We start from the raw sequence: 13,819 nt of genomic DNA on the forward strand, positions 1-13,819 counted from the left end.
TTCAGGTTTCTTCCTGAGAAGAAAGAAGTCAGAGAAGTCTTTCCTACAGAAGTCAGAGAAACAGCTGTGAGAAGGAGAGATACCAAAGTTTCCCAGATCAGCGGGTCCTGAGGAGAAGGGAGCAATTCTGGGCTGGCTTGTTAGAGAGCCAGGTAAGAGGCTCACTCTGGGGACTGTATTCCCATTCCATGGCACAGCAAGCACCCATACAGAAGAATAAAAAAAACCCCTTCCATTACTAATGGAGCAGACACAGTCAACACTAGTTGCAAATTTCCAAATTTAAAAAAAATAAGAAGCCTGGTTTTCATTTAAAGAAAAAAATACACACCCCAGCCCTAACTCTGTGGCACCCAGAGTCTCTCCTTGCTGGAGTCATTTCCTCACCCTGTGCTGGTAGCCCCTTACATCCTTTCAGTTGCAGGATGGCAGATCTCTCAGGGAGATACTCTTTCTGCCTTTAAAGTGAAGCAGCTGTGATTTTCACCAAAGCAACCTTACACAACACAAAGAAGAGCCAGGTGAGGACTCTGATTGTTTATTTTGCTCCTCTCTTCCTGGCTGCATTATCCCCCACTACCTGGGCTTCCTCGCCGCTTATAAATGTCCCCTTTAAAAGTATCCTCAGCTACAGTATGGAAGTTGGTGATGTATAGCATATTCTAAAGAAAGATTTGCCTCTGTTCAAAAACCTTCCTGACCTCGTGGCCGAAGAAGAACAAAATAATGTATTAACAAAAACACGGTTCACTGCCAAAGAAAAGGAGTTCCTGTAAGGACTGAAACAATAAATCTCCTCCGTACTGAACTCCCAGAGGGAGTATGTTGTGTTTCCTCCTGTTCTTTATCAAAGTCCCCAAAATAAGCAGGAATGGGCAGTGACTAGGCAGAGTCTCTACACACCTTTTTCCATGGAGTAATTAAGGCCTGCCTCAGAGTGAGAGAGCACTCCCTGCCCAGCTGTGCAAGGGAGAGCTGACAGCACTGCCGCCGCCGCTGCCACCACCACCACCAAGCATGAAGCTCCTGGGGAATGTCGCCGTTTTCCTAGCTGTACTCTGTGTTTGCACTGTGGGAGGTACGTTCTTTAGTTTTTTTGGACAGACTTGTCACATCTATAGGGTGTTTTGTGAGCAAAAGCTTAGCTGTCAGTAGCTGGAAGGTTTTTTTTTGGGGGGGGGGGGGGTTCAGTTCAGTGATTGAAAAACTGTGTGTTGAAGGAGAAGAAGGTACTAACTGGTAGTTGAGTTATAATATGTTCTGTGAAAAACTTTCCTGCTGTTGTATTTTTGTGACAGCTCTCTTTCCAGATGTCACGAAGCTCCTCAGTCTGAGTTAAAAAGCAAAAGTGTATTTACAAAGGTGTTCTGTTCTGGTTTTTTTTTCTCCTTTGAAATAAAGCATCTTTTGTAGAGATGGCTTTAAGGCGGGAATTGAAATATCTGTCAGATTTTGCAAATACTGCTCTTGCAAATCAAATCTGCCCTGATGGATTTCCCTGGCACTATGCCAGCAATAAGTTTGGCCAAGGGTATCTCTCAGAAATTATCTTAGTTTCACCCCCAGAGATATAGGGGCTTACAGCATTTATGGAGTGTCAAATAATGAGGGATGCAAGCCTAGGGGCAATATTAGTTACTGAGTGCAATATCTTTTAAAAATTATTCTTAAACACACACATTTAATCAAACTTCGTGGTGTTCATATGGTCACTGAACTGCTGTTTTAATTATTCTGCAGCTTGAAAGATCATGCTTTTAAAGTGGAATTAAGTAGTAAAACCTGAAAAGGTGAGAGAAACTGTAATAAGTGCCAGACTCTATCACCACCTTTGTCAAAAGATACATTTGAATTCAAATCTGCTTTTTATCTGTACTTTCATTTGCTGGTCCTCTGGTGTGAATACTTATAACCAAAGCTTCCAACTATAGATTGCCTGTAAGGGATTTTATGACTTGGAGGTTAAAAAATTGATAACACTAGATTAACTGGCCTAAAAAAATGTTCAGATTACATGTTAAAATCTAAAAATGTCTTTTGTGGTGTAGCTTATGCTATTACTTGGGCTCATTGCTGTTAGGAAAAAAAAAATCAATAAAGGAGATTAAAAATAAGATTGTGCCACAGAAAAAACTGCTTTTAAAATTATGTTAAGTAAGTAAGTACAAGCCCCAAAAGTCTATGTTGAGTTACTATTTATTCTCTGTCTACTACTCCCAGCAAAAATAGCCTCCTGTCATTGTTAAACCTTTAATTTCACAACTTCAGAAAAGCAAAGTGGAGTTACATCAAAAGGAGCATATTTAAAACAACAGTCCATAAATCTTATCAGAAAGCAACATGCACAGGTGGGAGGAATTCTGTCAATTTTATACAACCCCTTCTTTAAAAAGGATTTCCCCCCCGCTGTGTGGTATGAACGCACGAGAACTGATAACAGTGAATAAGCAAATTTTATATAAGATACATTTGCTCTGAACAATTTTGGTTCGGTAAAAGTTTTTTTTTTTAAATGATTTATTGCAAGGTAGACACAGTAGTGAAATTCTGTTGGTAAATCCACATTAGAGAATGAAGAATACGTGTGCAGAAATTTGGAGTACGTCTTTATCTACCTTGTGAAAGTAAAAGTACATAATCTGGTCAAGCTTCCTTCAGGTTATCCCATGCCTCAACCTGTTAAGACAGAAACAATTTCATTGTCTGTTATATGAGGCTGGACCAAAGTCTTTGGATTTTCACTGTTTGTGACCTCTAAAGTGTCCTGGACATCTGGACTGTAATGGCCCAATCTTATAATCTGAAGAGAGGAATAGATAGTAGGAAGGCTGACACCAGACTCCCTCATGCTCATTCTCCTTTTTTTGAACCCTGGAGACAGCAGCAAGACTTTTCTCCAGTTGCTTAGAAACACTTTCAGTATTTTAAAATTATGCTCAATAAAATTTATAGGTCAAATCACACCCCAGCATTTTAATACTCCCTCCCCCAGGTTTTGTGGTAGTTTGTCTTCAAAGCTTACCAAGACAAGTAATGTGTGGGCTTGCAGCCTCTTCACATGGTACACATAAGCTGCTTGTCTTTGTATCTTTTGTAAATCATGCAGAAGTGGACAAGGATGTTTCCATTGTGGGTAGGAAAGAATGTACCAAGTCTCCCGCAGGCTTCCAAATTTCATGCCTTGTCTTCAGCCTGTATACTGGCATTGCTTTCTTGGTAATTTTCTAATTCATTTGGGATCTTGCATCCTCAGAAGTCCCTAATATTTGGGTGGGATCTACCCTCTGTCAGCAAATTAGTAGAGGCTCAGTTATGTACAGATGCAGAGGCCAACAGGCTCCTGACAACTTGTCCCTCCTCTCAAGGCTTTTCTCAACCCTTTGAGAGCTAAATGACATGCTTAAATCAGTGCTTTGTAGTGCCATCAATCTTGACAAGAGCACTCTTGGAGAAAGTTTGTAGTATGTGCTACTACATGCTCATCTCAAGGTGTTCAGTCCTCCTGGCATAGTGCCCTTTATTCTTACCCACTCCAAACTGTATCTCAGATAAAAATGCTTTCTGGGTTCGTTCACAGCATTTTCAGCTTTAAACAACAGACAGCACTGGAATGAGTCAAAGAATGTATTGCCAAAGGATAGTAATCAAATATAAATGTTTTTGAGTCTGCGTTAAGATGTAATTACTTTAAAAATGTGTAAAGGTGAAGTTTGTTCTTATTAAATATGAAAGGAGAGGAATTGGCATGTGCTTATAATGTAAGTACTCAGAGGTTACATCTTCCTGTGCCTTGGTCTTGTAATACAGCATGGCTATAGCTGCACAGCATAGCAGATGTCCTCCACAAAGTGCTTGTAGCACACCACAGCTTCCTTCTCACCCAGGCACCCAGGCTTCTTTCTTGCAGAAATGATAGCAGAAAAGAGTGGGATTGTGTTCCTCTTGGCATCAGTCTGGGTGGGTTCAGGTTATGCACTCCAACGTAGGAGCTGGAATGTACTGTCTTGTGTTGTATATGTACAATGGGTGGGTTTATTAATGTCTGATTAGTGACCCCTGTTGACAGCTAGCAGTACCTTTCTCCAGGAGTACTCATGTCAAAATTGATGGCACTACAGAAAAAAAAAAAAAAAAAAAAAAAAGGTGCTTTTCATTTTGGAAAGGTAGGAGAAAATCTTGGCATTGAGAGCCTGGTCCAAAGGCCACTGAAGCAATTTGGAGCTGTTCCATTACACTATGGATTGACCCCAACCCCAAGTTACATGCTTCCCAACTCCCTTCCCCGTTAAGGGGATGCTGTGGAGCCTGCGACATCATCCCAACCCCACAACACAGCAGATTAATCCCAGCTCCCAGGCTGATAGCTTGAGAAAAGTTCCACTAAACCAGAGCTCCTGTAGTGATTACATACATTTGAAGCTGCCTGAACTGCTCTTGTCGATGTTAACTAGAGGAGATGGATAAACCTTTTCCTTTTCCATCTTCTATGTTCTCAGCTCACAAGACTGTAAGGCTTTTAAATAAGTAATTTTTAAAATTAAATACTAACTAAACCGTTTTGAGCCGTTAAAGCTTTTGAGCATGGTCTCCCCTCATTCTGGTTGATTATTCATGGTTGTGCTCTGGGAGAGACCAGCAAGGCACAGACCCTCACTTCATTGTCTCATCTCTGAAAATATGAGAAATGTGAATAGGCTTATAGATAACCAGCTGATTTTTCACATCTTTAGCTTGCTTGAACCCAAACTTTGAATGTCTTGAGAGTTTGCCTGTTGAGGAAAAAAAAAAAAGTGTTTTGGGTGTTTCTGCCGTTCCTAGTGGTTTGCAAGACTAGCTTTCTCAAAAATGAAGTTGTAGTGCTGGAGTTTACCATAGCCTTTAATTGAATTTTTGTTCCTGTACAGATTTTTTTTTTTTTGTCCTGTTCCCGCCCCCCCCCCCCCCCTTTTTTTCATTCATTAGAGCTTTCTCAGATTGGGCCAGTTTTGCGTAATGGATTTTAAAGGTGTATTTATTACTGGACAGAAGAAAACTGCTTGTTCTATCCCCAAACCCAAATGCAAGTTTACTGCATTTACTGAGGATAGAAGCAGATGGCTTGGTACCTGCTTGATAAAGCGATTATGATTTGCAGCTAAAATAAATAGAAACTGAATTTGAAGGGCAAATTGCCTGCAGCATTAGGCTCCAAACCTGAGAATACATAATGCCATATAACATGCCCAACAAATGTTTGTCTCTTCTGAAAGTTTAGTATAATGTTTTGTCTTTTATTTAGCTGTCTCTTTTACCTGAATTAAAACCTAGAGTTCTTATTAATCTTTATTCCTTTATAAATTAGGAAAAAAGATCTGCTGAGACTTATGTTTTGGTTTGGTTTTGTGTGTTTGTTCTATGTAGGAAAGGATCTTGAATTTGGTCTCCAATTGTTTATGCATCTGAGTCCTGTATGAAAAACCTGCAAAAATAAAAATTAAAAGCAATCTTTAAGAAACTCTTAACCTAGGGAAGGTGGTATTTTTCACTGGTACCAGTTGGTAGCCAGGCTAACTTCACAGTCTAAAAATAAGTAAGGCCCCACAGTAAAATCACACGGGAAAGACATCTTTATTACTTGCGTTGCTTGTGAAGGGGGGGTGGGGTGTTGTTTGTTTGTATTTTTTGCTGAGACAACTCAAGGAAGACCCTTTAATGATTTTATTTTGCAATTCTGTAAACAGAGAGACAATGTTGGATTTGTGTGTGTAGCAGTTCTTTCCAAATACAAGTAAAGACCTGTCTCCTCTAGAAGGCAAACATTTACTTTTGGTTTCAGCTAGCACTCTAAAAGTAGGTGTCCCAGATTTAAACAGAGTCATCAAAACCCTGAGTTGCACCATGTCCTGCCATGAAAGCCACCGTCATTGTCCCAGCACCTGAGCTGTCAGGAGTGATACCTTGCATGCCCTAACAGCGGCACGCTGCAGCAGCCAGAACTACCTGCAACAGGAAAAGTGGTTTGACACAATTTAATGCGATGCTATCTCTATGCTGTGCCTTCTGAATTTATCTCCCCATGTGAGAAAGCTGTGCTCTGATAATTGCTTGCTGATACAATGGCTCTAAGGGAACAGAATTCTGCAGGTGTGATCTGCTGGGGTATTGTCCCCTTGTGGGAGAGGGAGAAAGGGGGTAGGAAGCCCTCTGATGCCACCCACACATGTACTAGAGGCTGGTCTGGAGGGGTCCAAATTAATTCCAAATAAATTTTTTTTCTTGGCAGCCGGGATAGACAACGGCTACTTTCAGGCCAGACTAACTAGCTAACGCTCCAAAGGTTACATTTCAAACCAGTAACAGGGCAGGGATTTTCTGACTCCTTTTATGTGGAAAGTAGGTGCTTGCTTGACTTTGGTACGGGTGAAAATCCTAGCCTATTTATCAATAGAGTATTTTTACAGTTTTTAATCCCTTTTTTCCAATGGCACTAACAAGCTCCTGGGTGTTACCTGTGTGCTGTAGATAGCAACGCATTTCAGGTTGCTGAAACCACAGAGCAAGTGGCACATAGTTTTGCATCATATTTATCTGCTGTAACCTTTCTGCCTTATCACTCTAATGAAATTACATGTTTTGCTGGGATGGGAGCACTACACCAGCCTTGCTGTCAGAAGATTTCTACAAGATATGTAATCTTTCAAAAAAGCACATTCAGTTTGTCTTAATGCCGTGATTTCTCAGTGTGGTACTTTGTTTGAGGAGTGTCAGTGTAATCAAAACTTTAGGGTTAAATCTATTAAATCCCTGATTATATTAATGAGATGTTTATGCTTCCTGCAGATTTCTTTTTTCATAATCTTTAGCAGGAGATTAATACCATATTTGGGCTTGACAGGTTTGACTATTGAGGCAACAACTCATCAGAATGGCAAAAACTTTGGATTTTAGTTAGTCTGAGGAAAACAGTGCCAGGAGATTGATTAACCTTCCTGGCCAATGATTCACATTATTTTCCTCTGTAAAATACCTTACCTATTTGTTGAGGCGTGTTTTCATTACATGATAATTATTTGAATTGATCAGAGCCCCATATATTCCTTTGTTTTTTACTAGTTTTCCCTCTTCTTTGCATGCTGAACACTGAGCCTAGGCTTTTATTTGAAATACAGTGTTGATAACTGTTGTGGTTTAACCTGGCAAGTAGCTAAAACAACCTTCTAAATGCTAATGCATGTGACGCTATCTATCCCAGTGTGAGGACAGTCTGAAATCATCTTTCTCTGACAGATGAATTACCCCTCCTCGTCTCAGCATGGGTTATATATCACAGCAATATAGATGATGTAAATATCAGTGTTTGCGAACTCATTCAAAGGCTGTGGAAGAAAAATATCAGCAAATATTGTTAGGTGAAATGGCAAAAATCTGAGGATTGCTCTGGCAAGAAAATAGGAAATTCAAATGTTTTCACCCCCAAATTCCCTGTGTCGCATCCGGTAGAGAGGGGCGAGCTTGGACATGATACATGGCTAATGCTTACACTGCCATTTGCAGTCCCCCAAAGCCAAAATTTGGGCTTTCCCCCCCCTCCAGGAATTACAGACTCTCTGAACTTCTATCAAGTTGTCCAAATCTCATTTCCCCTTGACTCCTACAGATGGTTGTAAAGGCAGAATTCTGTGGCGTGTCGAAAGAAATATCTGGGGCCAGGAGAGAATTCAATTGTAGTTACCAGTTTCTGCACAGGACTGTTAAAATCTCTCTCTGAAAATGATGGAATTCTTTGAATTATGGAGTTTTCTGGACATCCTATGGAATTTAACTCTGCTTTGCCACAAAACACATAGATCTTGGAAACTATAGCCAGCACCAAAAGCCGCCTGCCCAGAAAGGCTATTACAGTGGAGCAGGTTTAGGTTCTCTTTAAGGAAGGTTTTTTTCTTAGAAGAGTAATGTATTAATATATCTGCTGTGGTTCAGAAGCTAGCAAATGTATTTACCAGACTGTTGGGCTTCACTTGCAACAACTCGTTAGAGTAGCTGCCAACATGTAGCAAGAGGAAGAACTTATTAAAGAGCTGTGCCAAATAACCCAATCCCCGGAATATGCCGATGAGGCAAGGGTAGGACACGGCACAGCTATTAGAGGCAAAAAATCTCCTGATGAGGACTGTGTTTTGGTTCTCTGCACATTTTATCCCATCTAGTTCAAATGACTTCAGAGGAATCTATCATTTCCCTTTGCAAGCCGTTCCCTGTGCTAACAGTGTCATGTGGCTAGTGCATCTCAACGCTGTTGAATTTAGGTGAACTAATGCACAATTTATCTTATTGGCTTAGTGACGCTTTCTTGTAATGCACTGCCTGCTTCCTCCCTAACTGTGTTCACCTTGCATTTCCAAGAACTGGCAGAAAATACTGTTTTCAGGCACAAAAACTGAGAAGTGAGGACTGGTCATTTATGGAAGAAATGGCCAACAGAGAAAAGAGCAAACAGGTTTGAGTAGGAATGGAATAACTTATTCACAACCATTGTAATTGTCATGGGGAATAAAATTATGCTAATTGCCAATAAAAGTACAAGTGATGTCTATAGCTGTTCATCAACATGAGATGATCACCTCCCAGCTCACCATGACTTCCCAGTGCACTGACTGGGACCCAGAGTTTTGACAAGCCTGAGCATGCTCAGTATGGTCCACATTCTGCTCTACTAGGAAGCTGGTTATCAGTGTGGATGCTGGCGTGGCTATCACAGCAGTTCCCATGGCTCTTTGATAGTGTAGGTCCTCGGTGCTGACCCTCTGCTTCAAGTGCTCTCCTAGTAACAACTTTGTTTTTTTAATGGCTACTTTGGAACACAAAGCATGTGAAAAAAGCATTCCAGTTTCACATCTGAGCTTAGCAGTTCTATCAGGTTGGTAGAAGTTCAAAACAACATGAGTATTCCATCAACTTTGCAAGATACTCACAGACAAGGTCTTCATCAGCTACATGTGCCAGTTACAAAAATCAGATATTTCCAAAGTATATCCTTCATCTGTGCGTACAATGTTACTCCAATGAGACTGTACTCCACTTTGGGCTTGCAAAGCCCATTTGGGTCTTTCCCTTTGGGATGTTCTGTACTGTTTAACCTTTGTTCTAGGCACCGTGGAAAACATGATGAGGGAATCAATTGAGCATGGAATTACATTAATTATAGAAGCAATTTACAGTGTTTCCACAGAAGGTTTCTGATGCTCCAGAGGTTTTCAGAGCTTTGTCAGGAACAGTGACGTGGGCGGGTGTGGCTGAAATGGGTGTCTGGGCTGATCCAGGATGCGCTATAAATAAATACATCATAGCAGACACTGCAGTGACCCTTTCCTGAATTATACAATTAGTCATGTTGCTGGAGATGCATTTGGATCACAAACATAGAGCAGAACTGTGATTTTTACTAACTGCTGCAAGCATGTTGCAAAGAAGAACTGCCGATTGACCTGGGCTCAGCTTCCCCTCTGACTGTTTCGTATCTGCCCTACCCAAACACGCTCTTTCCTGGGAAACAAAAATAGGCTTGCAAATAGCATGGTAAGGAAAAGGCATTGTAAGCATTACCCAGAGAAGGACGTAGCTTTCTCTCCGCTTGCTGGGTGGGGGTGACTTAAACCAACGCTCCTGTTCTTTCCTGTTGCAGGGGAAGGGGCTCTCCTTTCTCTCTTTTTCTTGTTCTACTCGGCAATGCATAATATGTTAAAAGCTCTTTCTATATAAAACTGCACCCATCAAAGACGTTTTCAAATTGATTTAGCATGACTAACACAAGGGGGGTGGTGGTTTGTTTTTCATACTATAAAATAACCCTTAGTAACTCCTACCTTTTATCTTACACATGGACAGACAAATATATCACCATCAAAGGGTGACAATCTGGTGGTTTAAATAGCTTTAAAGGGTTTAATTAAAACCTATTAAATAGGTTTAGCAGGTTTAAATAAAGAGAAGTGCAGAGCTCGGAGCCTTTGTCCAAGGCAGGCTGGAGTGCTGATGAGCATGCTGAGCACATTTATTATTTTATGGAGTGCAAACAACGTGCTCATCCCTCTGTAGTCCACAGTAATAAAGATATCCACTGAGCTTCATGCAGGAGCAGAAAGTGCAGTGAGAAAGCTTGTGATTAAAAGCCCTTGATAGGGAGTTTGCGTTTCTTCTGAGTCAAGAAAAAAATCATGAAACCGGCTGGTAAGCGCCCAAATTTCTATGTCCACGTGTGCAGAGAGGCAAAGCGTGCTGTGCTTGGGTTGCTTCAGACACTCGGTAAAACACAGGGTCACTCATCCGACCCTTCTCATTACTGGTTTTTTTGAGGGGGAGCCCTCAACAACCTACAGCCATGTTAGCTGAGGCCAGTCCTTGGCAGCTGCTTCTTCAGCATTTCTCGGCATGGTGGCTCCCTGTGCAGGAGCTGGTTGCTGGGTGCTTTGAGCAGGCTTTGCGGAAACAGTGCTGTTTGCTCGGGGAATGAGCAACTCCCAGCAGCTCTCTTCTAGTGTCGAGCGTTGGGTCATGCTAGCCACAGGCCTGGGCGACCAGGAGGAGCCCCGGGGCAGTGCTGGCACCAAAGCTGCATTTCCTGCCTTCTCCCTGTTCCCTGCTGGAGAAACCGCGGCAGCTCCCTCCCTTTCCTTCCTCTCCTCAGCTCTTGCCTGCCGGGTGCCTCCAGCCCAGCCGGTTTGCGCTTCCTCTGCAGAGCCCAAGTCCTGCGTTGCCCCAGTTGCTGCTCTGTGTTCCCAGGCCATGCAAGCGCAGCCCTGTCACTCTCTTCCTTCCCAGCTACACGCCTTTGCATTTATGCTCTCCTTTCCTTAACGTCTTCCTCTCTCTCCCGTTTCCAGGTGCTTTTGTTTTCTGCAGGGAGGGTGCTATGCCCTTGTGGCCCAGGAGCTTCTCCTTCCTGCCCTGGTGTCTTCCCCCATGCTCCTGTCCATGCTTATTCCCACTCTTTTATAGCAGGTTGTCTCTGTCCTGTGACACCTGCCTGCAAACCAGGGCCGGGAGCTACAGCGGAGAAGTAGAAAGTTGAACTTAAATGTTAAATCTCAACACGCAGGATTTTTATAGTATGTTTTCAGTTTGCTGCCGAAGAAAGGCGTGACTGAAAGCAAGGTAACAGCTTGGCAGCGGGAGTCACAGGCTTCCCCCGGCTGGCGTCAGGCAGCAAAGAAGGTGGTCAGTCATCCCGCCTTATGGTTTTTAGCATTGCCTGTAGTATCTGACTACATCTCGCAGAGGTTCACCTTAAACATGACCGATGTAACTTTGTTCAGGGCCCACTCAGTCCTTCCAAGTCTCTATTGTAAGATATTCACAACAGAGAAAACCCCCGAGGAGGAAAATGGCTTATATTGCAGAAGGCTGTGTTAAAGAGCGTTTGCAGAAGTGCAAAAGCATCGTGGGACCAGGCTGGAAAAACACTTTGCAATTCTGACTTGTGATGATACTGCAGTGGCGGCGATCCAGCATGGGACTGTTATGAGGGATGCAGTGCTGTCACAGCACCAATGGTGGTGTGCAGATACTATTATAAACACATCTGAATGTATGTGTCAGGCATGCCATGCCTTGTGTATTGCTTTAGCGTTCTGAAGAAATATGAAGACCTGAAGGTTGTGTATTTTTCTTTGCTTCAAATTCATGAAGTTTGCAAATGGCTTTGTTTAATTTAACATCCTTTACTGCACACTGTTATCAGCTCCAGCTGTCTACCGGATTACATCAGAACCTTGATTCCCACTTAAACTCTGGCTGATATGACTATAGAGGAAAGATTTAAAGTTTGAGCCTTTAAGGATTAAATGTACTAGAAAGAGTATTACTTTTATCAAATTAATCCTTTCAGGACACAATATCTGCAGGGTTTTAATTTTTTTTTAATTCTTGAATGTTTAATTCACAGATTTTTGTGATCTTAGGGATTTTAAATAGGAAGAAAAGAATTGATGGTTTTGAACAATACTGTTAAAATTGCACTTAAACCTCTTCTAACAGTACATCCCAAACACAATTCTTTGTGATCTGGAAGCATGTATGTTTCCTCTAAGATTTTTTGCATCTTGATTTTGCAAGAAGATCCTTGTTGCTTTTCCAAATAATTTTTATAGTTATTCATTTTTAGCCAACCGGTGACTAACCTATCACCACAATTCAACACTGTTATGTGATTTTTTTCAGGAAGTTTCATGTCATGATTTCAGTCTTAACAAAATACTCTAGATGAAATTGAAAGTACTACAGGGATGACTGTTCTCAAGATTTATTGAAACACTGTAGATAAACCCCTCTGTTCCTAGAAACATTCCTGTCTTGAACATGCAGTTTTCCTGGCAATGCATTTCTCTTGGTATTAGGTAGCTCTTATTTGTGCAATTAGGATGTGGGGAAAAAAGTGCTGTATCTAGAAATAAAATAAACTGCAGAAATGCAGAGGGAGGACTGAAATAACAAGAGTTATCTAAAATTAATCCCATTCCTTGCTCTGTCCCATGTTACAGCTTCCCGCAGTATTTTCAGAGGGTTGATTCTGCACTGAACATATGCTCCAGACAAAGCAAAATATTGAGAAAGCTGAGACCGGTTGCAAATGCAAATGTTGCAGCTTGTATCCATATTATTGTTCTGGAAGATCCAAATGATAAAAACTGCAGAGGCAGTTGAGATCTTGACCTGCAGATCTCTCTGTTTCTTGCATAACTCCATTAATGCTAGAGTGTGGTGCCATTGTGTGTTGCAGTTTGTAGTCCTCTAGAAAATAAGAACATACTGTTATTCCTCTTTTATCGATTGGAAAATGGGACATGGGAAGTGTCTACGTGGCAAAATACATAGAAATACTCAAGCTGATCTGAATGAGGCAGATTAAGTTCCAGAAGCTCCATCTAAGCTAATTAAACTGTATTCTTCTACGTAAACATAGCAGGGAGGATGGAGTAATCTCTACTCCGCAGTCGTAGCCATTTATCTTATTTGTGACGCCATAAACCAACAAGCTCCCACAGTAGCACGCTACTGCAGCGTGGATGCCACAGACATGCAGGAAGTTGGGTAGATCCTTGGAGAACTGTCCCAGCCATAAGCATCAGTGGCAGCTACTTCAAAGCTACTTTATACGTGTCTTGGCAGAATATTACCCTGAAGCTGTGCAGGAAACTGAGCCCGGGCTTCCCAAACACGGCTCTGCATTCTCCCCCTCAGCTGGAAGTGCCACCTGGGCCCCCGCAAAACATTACTGAGGAGGAAAGCCCAAAAACACCTCAATGCTAAACCTCACCGGGTAGAAAGCCCATGCAGAAGGTTTATTTCTACATCAGGAATTAAACCTTAAGTTTGATCCTTAAATTAATGTACTCAGGTGCGCTTGAGTTCTGTTTGGAGGGCTCAAGCAGTGTTCAAAACTTGTTTTTGCTCTCCGTACATGGGAGTGGTGTTTGTGCAATGACTGGCTGATGCGAGATGAACTACTCATTTAGGTAAACCTTTTTTTTTTTTTTTTTAATTTGAAGGATGTGGGATCCTTTACATAAAAATGCATTATGAAAGAAGACAGACATTTATCTCCAGGTTTAGGGTAGAAGGTCATGAACCAGTAAAAACTGAAATAAGAGAAGTGCAAGAACTGCACTGGGCCTGGGAAAAGATCAGATAAGAGAATGAAGAGATGAAGCAGCAATAAATGAAAATGAAAGAGAAAACGTAATAGCCAATAGAGCTCCAAGGTAAGAGTAAACAGGTTGTGTACATTGTCAGGCAGCAGCTATTTATTGGGAACTCTGAGAATAGCAGTACCAGGTTTTCTCTC

At 41.7% G+C, this 13,819-nt stretch overlaps 1 protein-coding gene across 1 annotated transcript in view; it reads left to right on the forward strand.

Annotated features, from left to right (window-relative positions):
• Positions 1 to 1,017: 1,017 nt before the first annotated feature.
• Positions 1,018 to 13,819, forward strand: part of EMCN (endomucin) — a gene marked incomplete at both ends in the record, with an annotated part of 54,698 nt that continues 41,896 nt past the window's right edge. The window contains one exon of the mRNA XM_081998879.1: positions 1,018 to 1,078. Coding sequence (XP_081855005.1) covers positions 1,018 to 1,078 — 61 coding nt within the window. The remainder of the gene's footprint in view (positions 1,079 to 13,819) is intronic.

This window comes from Phaethon aethereus (genome assembly GCF_964289735.1).
Source record: "Phaethon aethereus genome assembly, chromosome: 4".
NCBI classification, from domain to species: Eukaryota; Metazoa; Chordata; class Aves; order Phaethontiformes; family Phaethontidae; genus Phaethon; species Phaethon aethereus.